This window comes from Sciurus vulgaris, assembly GCF_902686455.1.
Source record: "Sciurus vulgaris genome assembly, chromosome: 3".
Taxonomy (NCBI): domain Eukaryota; kingdom Metazoa; phylum Chordata; class Mammalia; order Rodentia; family Sciuridae; genus Sciurus; species Sciurus vulgaris.
In genome coordinates, this window is record NC_136463.1 from 60403731 (window position 1) to 60416555 (window position 12825).

The 12825-nt window shown below is 43.4% G+C and overlaps 1 protein-coding gene and 1 pseudogene across 9 annotated transcripts in view; one reads left to right on the forward strand and one right to left on the reverse strand.

Moving 5' to 3' along the window:
- Positions 1-12825, forward strand: part of TRPV3 (transient receptor potential cation channel subfamily V member 3) — a 67480-nt gene that overhangs the window by 30217 nt on the left and 24438 nt on the right. For 4 of the 8 annotated variants that reach the window (XM_079130819.1, XM_079130822.1, XM_079130824.1 and 1 more), the window contains 3 exons: positions 876-988; positions 2241-2320; positions 2574-5649. In XM_079130819.1, coding sequence (XP_078986945.1) covers positions 876-988; positions 2241-2320; positions 2574-2671 — 291 coding nt within the window. In that variant the 3' untranslated portion in view covers positions 2672-5649. Of the gene's footprint in view, positions 1-875; positions 989-2240; positions 2321-2573; positions 5650-12825 lie in introns of those variants that run through there. The other 4 variants (XM_079130821.1, XM_079130823.1, XM_079130820.1 and 1 more) reach the window with 3 other exon arrangements.
- LOC306656080 (U1 small nuclear ribonucleoprotein A-like) lies at positions 10457-12801 on the reverse strand (annotated as a pseudogene). The gene has a single exon. The product of its transcript is annotated as a U1 small nuclear ribonucleoprotein A-like (transcript).

A 12825-nucleotide genomic window follows, 5' to 3' on the forward strand; every position in this document is an offset into this window, starting at 1 on the left:
AACTCAGCCTTATGGGGATGCTGCACTCAGTCAAGAGTGTGCTTTGTGGATGTTGAAGTGTGACCTTAGATTGCATTAAGAGAAGTATAGGCTATAGGACAGGAGGTGACAGTTTCACTGTGCTCTCTCCTGGCCTTAACACTCTTCACTTGTCGAGGACACCAACCCATAGGATGGGTCCAGAGATGTTGACTAGGTTTGAGAGAGGAGTGGAGACTGTGCTTCACAAGAAATGATTGTTGAAACTAGGGTTGAAGAGGGAGAGAGCTCTTTCAGAAAACTGCCAAGCTACTTTGAAAGAGGCCAGAAGGCAGAAACAAGGTATATGGGGGTGGTGGTGGGAAACTACAGGGAGATAATCTTTGATTTGGCATAGAAGATTTCTAATCATTAAGACTTTCTTAATTGGATTGTTGATGATGTTCAGGAGAGATTGGAGAAATCATGACCAGGAGACCTGCAGAGGGGATTCCAAACCTGGGCAGAGGTGTGGGACTACATGACATCTGAACTTTGCCCCACATGGGATTCCAGGATCCTAGCATTTCAGTTAGGAGACTCCTGGACTTCCAGAGACATCGTGCTTAAAACAGCTCAAAAGTCTTTCCCTACCTTTCTTGAATTCTGTAGGTTAGCTCAGGATCTATGTATTAAGTCTCCAGTGAGGCTGTGGGAAGCTGTCTGATGGTGTGTGCAAGTGCGCGCGCGCGCGCGCGCGCGTGTGTGTGTGTGTGTGTGTGTGTGTGTGTGTGTGTGTGTGAGAGAGAGAGAGAGAGAGAGAGAGAGAGAGAGAGAGAGAGAGAGAGAGTGCATGCAAGCATGTCCTTATGAAACTGTGCTCTGAGCAATAAGTTGAGGCTTGTTTATGTCCCCAGAGAGCCAGGACAATTTTGGAGTTTGAGAAAATGTTACCAGAATGGCTGAGAAGCCGATTCCGGATGGGAGAGCTGTGTAAAGTGGCAGAGGAAGACTTCCGGCTGTGTCTGCGGTAAGGGAGGGGGAAGGGCCCTTAGGTGGACAGAGGGATGAGTCAGCAGAACAGTGTGGTGGAAAAGCACAGTGGACACTCACTTGCCATGACTCACCCATGTCTGATGGCTCCTCAGAAGGTGGGATTTGCTCTTATGTGGGTGCAGGCCTGGGATGAGGTGCCTGAGCTTCAGAAGGGAGAAGGTAGGAAACTGATGCTGGTGGGAGGTCCCCCTCTGCTCTTTTGAAGGTGCCTCTGTGGCCTTCCCGATCTGGCTTTGAGATTTGCCCACCTGATATCCTTTTTCCTTTTGTCTACCCTGTGTGGGTTCATGTGACACCAGAGGACCTGGCACATTTATCATTGCAAAACAGAAAGTAAGCTACTTTCTGAAGCTCTCAAGCTACTTTGCATAGATCTCAAGCTTTCTGATTTTTAAAAACAGACTTCTCACATCCCATGACCACCTTTTTGGATAAATGCACCTCTTCGTACTCGCCATTGACTTCCTGACCCTATGGATGGTCTTTTTTGAGTGTAAATGTACTTACTTCTCTCGACTACAGTTCCAACCCCCTGGAACCATCATTTATGGTTTATACCTTAATGAAAATGTCTGATTTGGACACTCTTGTTACTGGGGAAGAGTTCAACTGGGGTCTAGATTCTTGGTGTCATGGACAGAGAATTGAGCAAGATACACAGGAGAAGTAACCATGGTGAAGATTTATCAAAAGTTAAAGTACATGATTAAATTGGTGCCAGCTGAATGGGAGAGAATGGCTTAAGGCCCATGTCAGAGAATTGAGTCTTATATGTCCTCCCTTCTGACCTGATTGGAGGACCTGCCCCATTTATTCTTATTGGTCATTTTATTTCCACCTATTTAGAACACAGAACTTGTGGTGGGAGTTGCTAATGTGATAAGCCCTCCAGTGGAGGGAGTTGCCATGGTAAAGGGACTTAATCCGAAATAGGAACATGATGATTCATCTCCCTGTCTTGTACTTCAGCAGGAATTTTTCTTGTGCCCTGCTTCTGCCATTCTGGCATTCCTATACTCCTACCTCACCTCAAGGCCAGGGAATATGGGACTGGGGGTGGGTTTCAAACAATGTTGGTGTGCCTGGATGGGGCAGGGGTGTGCCAGATCTCTGGGATGCACAGAGGGGAGCTGCATAGAAACTAGGACATCCCAAATGCAGTGCTATTTGTTTGCATTTGATAAAGTGTAGTTGTGAAGTAGTGAAAATGACGACCACACTTGCAGGATCAATGAAGTGAAGTGGACTGAATGGAAAACACACGTCTCCTTCCTTAACGAGGATCCAGGGCCCATCAGACGGACAGGTACTTTTGCTGTGAGACCATGGGGGCCCATTCCTGTTTGACACTGTGACCTTGTGCAGATCAGTATGAGGGCCCTGATTGTCCCCAACTGTAAAATGGGACAGTTGAATTAAACTGGTTCTTAGATCCTTTCCAGCTCTGACATTTTATAATTCTAGTTGAACAACTTATAAAAATTAGGTAGTACCCTAAGACATAGAAATGTGGTGTGCAGAGTGATGTACTTCTAAAATAGACCTTTTTTTTTTTAAAGCAGATATCAACAAAATCCAAGATTCTTCCAGAAACAACAGCAAAACCACGCTCAATGCGTTTGATGAAATGGATGAATTTCCAGAAACTTCAGTGTAGAAGCAGAACCCAGAACTGGTGTGAGCATGGGGTGTTTGATACTGCAGGCTGGGTCCTGGACTCTGTGCTGTATGCAGAGTGGTGATGAGAAGAGAAGCAGAAAGCACCTCAGGCTGAGTGGCGGATGCTGTGAGAGGCAGCTGTTAGCGTCCGAATCAGATTTTGATATTCAGTAGAGTTAGTGTAAACCCATGGCCAGTAGTCCTGAGCCTGGGAGGCTCCTGAAGTCTGGGTGAAGTCCCTGGTTTGATCAGTAGCAGGTCATCTTGGCTGGGATGACAGGTGTTGGAGAAGGGTAGGGATCTGAGGGTCAGGGAGGGCAGTCTTTCCCAGCCCATGGATTGCACTATCTCCTTTTCTATGATTGGGTCTCCTGAATTTGTGGGAGACTTTAGGTCCCATCCCAGAATGTGCAAGAATTGAGTTAAATTGGATATCCTGGGGGAGAAGGGGAATGAGCTATGGAAATGCCTTTCCAGAACCTTCAGGAAACAGGATACCACCCTTGGAATGAAACTCAAGGCTCAAACCATCTCAAACTAAGAGATGTTTTTAGTAGTGTAATTAACACAGCATTTTTATTTTTAATATAGAAGACATTTCAGTTTTGAATAACAGTCACTTCAGGTGAAGTAGGTGAATTTAGAAGCTGAGAAATAGATTTTGAGCCTTGGGGTTGCATGTACAGTATTATATACTTGGCCTCAGTGTGGCCAGAGCCCAACAATAAGCTTTTCTTTATTCACAGGAGGCCTGCAGGAGATGGACTGTGATCTGGGTGAAAGGGCTTGGCTCTTTCCCCCTGGGGTCTTGCCATAGGGCTGCCTCTGAGCTGGGAGTGGCTTCATTTGGGACAGAAATAGCAGCTATTCTATTTTATGGGTTTCAATCTCAGAGGTGACTAGCATACCACAGTTATTCCTCATTGGGGAATTTAGCAAAATAACTGCAATGCTCTGTAGCAAGTATTTTGTTCATTGTGAACTTTGAGGCTGAAGGGAGAAGGCTCATGAGAGAGAAGTATTTGCCAAGCTTGGGGCCTATTTTTAGATCCTCACCCTCAGATTTTCTGTCCCCTGAAATTCCACAGAGTTTTGGGGCAGAGATGGAGACTAAAGAAATTTTCCAGTTGGCTAGAGCCCAACCAATCAAAAATCCACTCTCTTCTGTTATTCACTGAAAGGATTCATGTGGGAATTTTTGAGGTAGAATTATAAAGATGGTCACTATGAATTTTAATTCTAAATGGGGCCTTCAGATCACTTGGCAATTGGCAAGTTATTCTTACTTGAGGCAAACTGAGTCTAGGCTGCTCTCCACTGTGGGCTGCTTTGTCACCTTAGGGAGGTAGAAATTTGGCCTCCATGTTCCTGATGGGCCAGGTCAGGGGGAGGGGTGCAGTATTGAGAACTGCATGATCTGCCCTAGTCCCTGCACACCCAACTTCCCAGGAAGTCAACAAGTATTCCGAGTGTAACAGTCAGACCAGGCTTAAGTGTGAACAGGGGGAAGAAGGCTAGCCATGTGTCTCCACAGAAGGGAAGACTTGAAGGGGACATCACGGGAGCAGAAGGAGAAGATGTGTTGCAGATGGACAGAACTAGGCAAAAAAACAGAGAAAGATTTTGGTTTCATTCAGTCCCCACCTGCTCCCAATGAGCAGAGATGTTTAAGCAGAAACTGGTTAAACACTTAATGGAGGTGTTGCCAAAGAAAGTAATAGAATGAACCTTAAGATTCCTTTCAGTCTTGAAAGTCTGAAAATCAGTATTCTATAGCTAGAGTGACCTCCTTGCATTTATTCTGAATAGATGTCCTTGTCTTGAAGGGTAGCCATTGGATCTATGGTGCCATGTACTACATTATGGAGCTGGGAATCCCAGAACTGAATTGACTTACATATTGATGGGTAAAACCATATAGTTCTCCATTTCCCACTTGGGCAAAAGCTGGGAGGTTAGTCAATAATTGGGCAAAGGTCCAACTTTACACCTGGGAGCTAAAGCTCTGAAAGGAACATGGAGGACATCATATCAGTGTTGTTGAGGCCGGAATGTCCTAATTTTAGGCCACAGATATCTCCCTGTATCATTGTTTTTAGCACAGTTCAGTAAATTTAAGTCTATCTTTGTGGTTAGCACATGTCAGGGGGTTAGGGCTTTTGCTCAGATAACTCATCCTGCAGTCAGCATTGTCCCTATAATCCCTGTGATTTGTCTAAAATTTAAGTGTGCATGCACACAGTTGTGCACAAACCACACACACACACACACACACACACACACACACACACACACACACACACACACACACACCCTAGCAAACCCTGAGCCTATCAGGATATCTTCAGACTCTATGATTTACATTTCAGTCTTTGAAGGGGAAGGCTTTTTTCCAGTGATGGGATTTCCCAAGCTTAGGCTATGGTTTGACTGCAATGCTATCTTCCTCAGGAAGAATTAATTATTGTAGTCATTATATCATATGTCTGTTGGTAATAAAAAGGGTGCTTACCTTCCTTCCTGGGATGTGGGAGAAGTTGTGCCAGGTTGTATACTGTGAAGCCATTTAGCTCTTAAAGGCACCTGCCCAAGAGAGTGCAGTATTATTGACATTCCTTTCCTTCCTCAAGGCCAAATGAACTGTGTCCTCTGCTCTGGGTGGGGCCTAGGAAATGGGCTATCATCCAGGCCTATAAGCCATACTTGATTTCTGTATCAATTTACTTGTTTTTTCCTGTGATCTTGGTTCCAAACAAAGAATTGTCACCCCATTCTCTTCAATGGTGCCTGACCCTTGTAAGTTGTAATTTACAGTCATATTCTTAAGGGTGTATGTGGTGTGTGTATATGTGTGTGTGTGTGTGAGTGTGTGAAGCTATCTATGTTCATGAAAGGACTCATAAAAAGTGTGAATATATTCTAGTCCCATTGAAGAAATGCCTTTTTGATTACTAATAAATATTTATTTTGCCTTGTTATGGCCATGTTTTATTCTTGGCATGTGAATGTGAAGACTGATTAGAAATCCTGGGTGTTGCTTAACAGGAATGAATATGAGGAAGGCCAATTTTTGGACCAAAAGCATTATTGATCCCAGTTCAGGGCCAGCAAGTTGTAAGACATGTGACGTTCATATAGTGTCTACATTTCAAAGTGCACACAAATCCAGGACTAAGTGAACCACTTAGGAACTGTGGAAGCAGCTTGAGTAAAGGATTCACAGTCAGATGGTGCTGTGGTTCATGTCATACAACCCCACATGACCAGTGGTCTACCCATCAGGCTGTGCTGGCTCTCAGCTTATTTTGCATGGCTATAACCCCATGACTCCACCAGGAGGAGGTCCAAATCCTTCCTATCTATCTCACAGGATTTTCATGAGGAGGCAATGAGAGAATGAGATGAAAGAACTGATATTGTTACTACCTTTATTGCCTGTCAGCTCGACTCGTGTGTATGAACATTTTTCGTTCTTCTGAGTTATTTCATAAAGATGGTTATTCTTAAGTTGACTCTCCCCACGCTGCTTTATCTTACTGGGTTGTGGAAAGTGTGACCAATTTATTAAGTGAAATACTGCATTTAGTGAATTTTTTTACTTGATTTAAGTGATTCCCAGAATATCTTCCTTCACTGTGGCAAGTCTTGTTGAGGGGCCGAGAAAAGGCCACTGTCCTGGGTGCCGTGGTGCACATCTGAAATTCCAGCAGCTCAGGAGGTTGAGGCAGGAGGATCGGGGTTTCAAAGCCAGCCTCAGTGACTCAGTGACACCCTGTCTCTAAATAAAACATAAAAAAGGGCTGGGAATGTGGCTCAGTGATAAAGTACCCCAGGTTCAATTCCTGGTACCAAAAAAAAAAAAAAAAAAAAAAGAAAAGAAAAAGCCATTGTACACAATCATATCTTAGCTTAAATAGGTTTTAGCTCTGAATCTAGGAATGGGCCATTCATAGGAACATTCTGGATAGGCTGATAGAAAAAGGGTGGAAACCCCTATTGTAAATACAGTTCTGGGAATGGGAAGCCTGGGTCAATGGGCATGAACATTTTGATGACTTGTGATACTATGAAAAATTAACTGCCAAAATGATCACATCAATTTTTTCAGCCTTTGAGATCATATGCTATCCTCTGTAGCTCTTTCATATATGTGTTATCTTAATGAGATAGTTTTATAGGTTTAGTATTACGTCCCAGTTTATTAGTTGGGGAAACTGAGAGCTAGAGTAAATGGCATGAAATGCAAAGGTCACAATGCTTTTTTTCTGGCCTGAGGATTTAAATTCCCTGAAGTTGAGTTTGGCCAGTACCAAGAGAGACCACTTTTTTGACTGCACCAGGCCACTTCTCTGAAAATAGCAGCAACATCTGCAGAAAGGAAGGGATCCAGTGCAATTCTATAAAAATGTATCTCACCTGCTGTATGTGAGAACTTAGAATCAATTCAACAAAAATTAGACATCTAGTATGCCCAGTGATAGGAGAAAAATATGAATGAGAAAATTTCTTCCACTAAAAGTGGTGGAAGTGGGGGAAGGAAGTGAATTGAGTGCCTACAATATGCCACCCATTTTACTTACATTGTCTTATTTAATCTTTACAATACCCCAGCAGTTTCTCTAGTTCCTTCATGCATTCCCTGTTACATTTTCTATTAGTTATTTCTAACCTGTCATTCTTGACCCCATCATTTCTCTTTAAATACCTGCAGGTGGTTTAATCTCCTACTTAGTGAAAATAGAAACAATCAGATGGAAAGACCTTCAACTTTTGAAACAAAACATACACATTTATGTGTATTCATACTCACAGTATTAAAATATCCTGTCCAGGGATGTTCTCTACTTGGTGGAGATTTCTTGTGCTATTTCATGATGGCAAAATTTATTTCTCCACTTAATAGATCTGTTTTCCAAACTGAACTTCTATGATATTTAGGGCCTAACCTAGCCTGTATCACATTAAATATCATAAAAATTTTAAATGATATTTAGCTAATGTGGCTGTAACATTTTTTCTTTCTAAATTTTACTTCATATTAATTTTATGTTAATCATAGCAATCTCCTATAGACCCCATTTTTTTTGAATGGGGGTTGATATTACTAATTGAGTCCCTGTTTTTTTTTCTCAGTCAAGAGAGGAAACACCAATCCTGTTTTTCAGTTCAATGGGTGTAAAATTCTGTTCTGCACCATTGGCTTTGTGATTCATGTGAAGCAGCCCTGCTCCCCTGCAGTTGTATGTTGTGTGACCCAGGAAGTCTTATGTGGCCGCCTTGGGTGAAATACTCTATGAAGAACATCTGAGTCATTGATTTGATTTGTTAAGGAACTACTATCTGCCCAACAGTGGACTTTGTGTCTGTGTTGAGGTGGGGGTTATAAAGAAGGTCTCTACTAGTAGGTTATGAGGCTCTTAAAGGCAATATATGTGGAAATACAGAGATATTAAAAGGTTTGGAGAGTCCCTAAGCAGTTGCTTCCCTTCAGTGTCTTCATGGGGTAGCAAATGCAGACCTTGCAGACGTGTCCTGGTCCAGATACCCTGGTGCACCTGTGGCTTGTAGGCTCCTCTCCCAGCACCATGGCCTTGGTCATCTCAGTCTTCAGTTTCCCCACTGCCCCTTCCCACTTGCTCTTCCTCTTGGAGCAGTAAATGTATGTGGTTCACCATTCCTGTCCAGTGGCACCTCTGTGATCTCCAGGGACATCTTCTGTGGTCTCAGCATCAATCTGCTCCTCTGAGGAAGCCCTTTGGGATGGTTTCACACTCATCAGAGAGGTCTCACATATCCAACAAGACTTACTGACTTTTATGGGTTAAGCATTGTATTCAAGGTTATCGATACTTCAAGGAAAGACACTCTCCCTGTTCCCTTAGAGCTTTTGCAGTTTAAGTAAGAGACAGATGTTTAACTACTCCCTACCCCAATTTTATAAATTAGTACTTCTGCGGTACTAAGTGCTAGTCTGACATAAAAGTGAGTGCGTTTGAATAACAGAGGGGCCTAACCTAGGCAGCACCACACTAAGAATGAGTGTCATCTGGATCAAGGGATGTAGGGGTGGGACAGACTTTCAAGGACTGACAACACATGGGCAAAGACCCCAATGTAACCAGGCACAGTGGCACATACTTGTAATCCCAGTGGCTCAGGAAGCTGAGGCAGGAGAATTGAGAGTTCAAAGCCAGCCTCAGCAAAAGTGAGGCACTAAGGAACTCAGGGAGACCCTGTCTCTAAATATAATACAAAATAGGACTGGGGATGTGGCTCAGTGGTTGAGTGCCCCTGAGTTCCATCCCTGGTACCCTCCCTAAAAACCTATCCCAAGGTAGTAGGGAGCTTGTTGTATCTAAGTTCTGGAGAACCAAGTCTGTGTGTTCCAACTGCTGGAGCAAGGGTTCAAGTGACATGAGATGATGCTTAGAGGTGCCTATGGCCAGAGCATGTAGGGCTTGTCACATCAAGGTGAGTCTTTGGTACTTCATATCAAGGATAAGGAGAAGCCACAAAAATATCTCACCCGGGGGAATTACTGAGTGGGAACATTTTCTTGTTCAATCCTGTAGGGTTGCAGACTTAGAAGGATGTTTTATTATTATTATTTTTCTCCTGCTGTCCTTTGAGATAGACAAACAGTCTGAAGAGTGTAGAATGCAGTGAGTTTCACTCAGTAGAGGTGGAGAGAAGTCCCAGGAAGTGACTGAGAAAGAAGGGAAAAAGAAAGCAGGGAGCTTGGTGGAATGTGGAGATGTTTATGTAGAGAAGGATATTTGGACACACCCATTTATTCAACTGACCTTTATTAGGCAATGAATAGATTGCAGACTCTGAAAAAGATGCTGTTAATGTCGTTGAGATGGCATAGATGGAAGGAAGGGCAAAGGGCAACTAAGAGACAAAGAAGGCATCATATGCAAAATGAGAGTTGAGTTGCATTTTGAAGGAAACACAAGGCTTGGGGTGGGTGTGTTGGGGGGATATACGGGAAGGTAGGAGAAAATTTTAGGGGGAAGAATCAGTCTGGGTGAAGGCGTTCAGGAATAAGACAACATGAAGCATATTGGAACAGAGAATGAGAATGGAGAGAAGTCTAGAGAGGATGTGGGGGAGAGAGCAATTCACCAAAGGTCTTTTGTGCCAGGTTTGAACTAAGAACTAGGCAGTAAGCTAAGTGCTCACATGCATTAACTTGCTTAACGCTCACAATAGTCCCATGGCAGAAGCATTATTATTATGATCACCCCCATTTTATGCATGAGAAAACTGAGTTCTCAGATTGTTAGAAATAATAAAAATAAATTGAAAATGACTAAAACTACACAGTCATATGTTGTAGATTAAGAAAAAAATCACATCTAATTAGAAACGCTGAAGACCATAACAATTGAGTCAGGAAATATTAGGCTCAATAGAAATAAATAATTCCCAAACTGAAACCATAGTGATCTAAATGGCACATTGTAAATTTTATAAATAATTAAAACTTAATAAAAGGATAAAGATTCCTTGCCAAAATTTACATCTGGAAAAACTGACCCTGAGGAATTTTTGGACTCAGATAAAACACAACAGAACATTCATAATGGGAAAAGGACACATGGTAAAACTTACATACTAAAGTCGACTGAGCCAGGTGCAGTGGCACACACCTATAATCCCAGTGACTGGAGAGGCTGAGGCAGGAGGATCCGTGGCTGGACCTAGGGTTCCATGAGTTCCACGACAGCCTCAGCAACAGTGAGGCCTTAAGCAACTCAGTGAGATGCTGTCTCTAAATAAAATACAAAATAGGGCTGGGTATGTGGCTCAGTGGTTGAGTGCCCCTGAGTTCAATCCCTGGTATCCCCCAACATAAAGGTGATTGACACATTTTTACTACAACATTCAGAAGGAAGTTTATTCCAAAGAAAATAATTTTGACAAAGTACACAATGATTTTCTAGTGCAAAATTTAGAAATTGTGTGCACTATAAAACAATGAATATAGAGTGAAATTGGCTTCGTGGCGTTGGCTCTGGAAGAATGAAAATGTTTATGTGCCTTACATTACCAGGTGCAGTGTTTGGAGACAAATTCTGGGTACAATTGTTATGAGGTGTAACTTAAGAACAGACCGATCACCACTGAGAAGTCCAAATTTGAGAGTCTTTATTAGCCGACTGGTTGACTGTCTCACACAATGCCCCCAAAATGGCTATTAGGAGAACAGCCCTGGCCATAGGGTTGTAGGGGTTTTTATACCATAAGTCAGTACATCAATCATAAGTGTCTGTTGCTATGATTTAAAATTACAAACTAGCATCACGAGATCTAAAATCATTAACAGAAGGGGAAACTTGGGTCAAAATGCCCTTACTTAAGTACAAATTAAAGAATGGTTACTAACATCTAGACAATTACTGTTGACATCACTGTTGACATGGTACATTGTTTAGGAAAAGTAGTTACCAAAAAGAGAAAAATTTTTCATTATACAACAATTGCCATTTTGTGTTGCCAAACATGTGATGCTAAGCAATTGATGATGGGTACAGAGGTGGGTGTTCCCATGGGAGAAGTATTTCCTACATAACATGAGTCTCGAGGCAAAATGGAGTTTGTTTAGTCATTGCCCATATAACCTGGCCTATAACATTTCCATAGAGTTAAATATGTCAAACCGTCACACAATGCTATTTGATGACCATGCACTCACACATGGCTCTGAGTAGGCCCCCCAAAGGGGGACTTACCTTCAGGGGCTGAGTCAAGGGGGAAGGGATAGCCCCAGAACAGGGGTAAGGACAGGTCTGGGGAAAAAGTGCTACTTCTTGGCAAAGGAGATCTTCATGGCGTTGTTCAAGGTGATCTAAAAGCCCTGCAGGGCATCTCAAGCTGCCCCTGCTTGCACCTCATTCTCCAGGAAGTCAATGTTGTGTCTGCTCAGGGACCAGGCAGACCTCCTTGAAGCCAGGGACCTGTTTGAAAAGCATGGATAGCATGAACTCGTTGGTCTCCTCTAGCAGATTGGTAAGGAACAAGATATGATTTGGTGGATTCTCAGAAAAAGGTTGGGCAGATGGTATTTGCCCTGGCATAAGCTGTTGTGGGGGCATGGCCCCTGGTGGGATCTAGTCTGGTGCAAGGCCTGGTGGTACAATCATGCCAGGGGTGGCATGTAGGGAGGCTGGCCTGGCATATGTGCATGATGTGCGGTGCCTGAGTCATTGGTGGCATGCCTGGGACAGGCCCCTGGACAGCTCCCACCATAGGAGCAGCTGCCTCACCCTACACAGCCTTCTTGGAAGCTGTGGTCTCCTGGCTTTTGGGCTTTCTCTTCTCTCACTTGTGGTCCCTCTCCACAAAGGTGTCCTTTATCTTGTCAATGACATCTGAATCTGTCTTGGTGTACTAGATGTGCATGGGCTTGTCATAGAAGGGAAAACCCTGCATGGAGCACAGGGCGTTTGTGGTGCTGCTGACCTCCTTGAAGATAACACGGCCCTCATCTTCAGGTTCCAGCATATCCAGGATCTGGCCAAATTGGTATAAAAGGGCATACAGGGACTTCTTCAGCTCATCTGTCTTGATCTTCTCATTGAGGTTGTTGATATAAATAGTGTGGTCAGGGTGGGTCTCAGAAACTGCCATTGAGAGAGTTACCAAAGTATGGCTTAAAGAAGGAAAAGGATGAGTTAAGACCTGGGTTTTTCCAAATCCTTTTCTCCTGATGCTGGCTTAACAGACTCTGCTCAGGGATCGTCCTTCTAAGAGGAAGTCAGGTAAGACAGGAGTTGGAGGAGGGAAGGCACAGCTTGGGCAACGATGTGAGCCAGGGATTCCGCTTCTCCAGTTCCAGTGTCAGTATTTTTGGTAAAACACTTGAAGCCATATCCATGTTTCCATGAGGTTCAAATCATAGGATAAAAGCATTCCTTACTTGGCTGCTGTGGCTAAAAGAGGGGAGGGGAGGGTCCTGAGGATGGAGCAGGGAGGGAGGGAGGCAATGTTTTGCCAGGGGTCCTTGGAAGAATCATGGGAGGTGAAGGATTTCAGCATTAAAAAATGGGATAATTTCTTGAATGGGTGTGTTTGTAAATCAGAGACATGGGTTAGGGTCACATTTCCACTAGTGTCCACTGTCCTCTGGGTTCTTAACCACCTCGG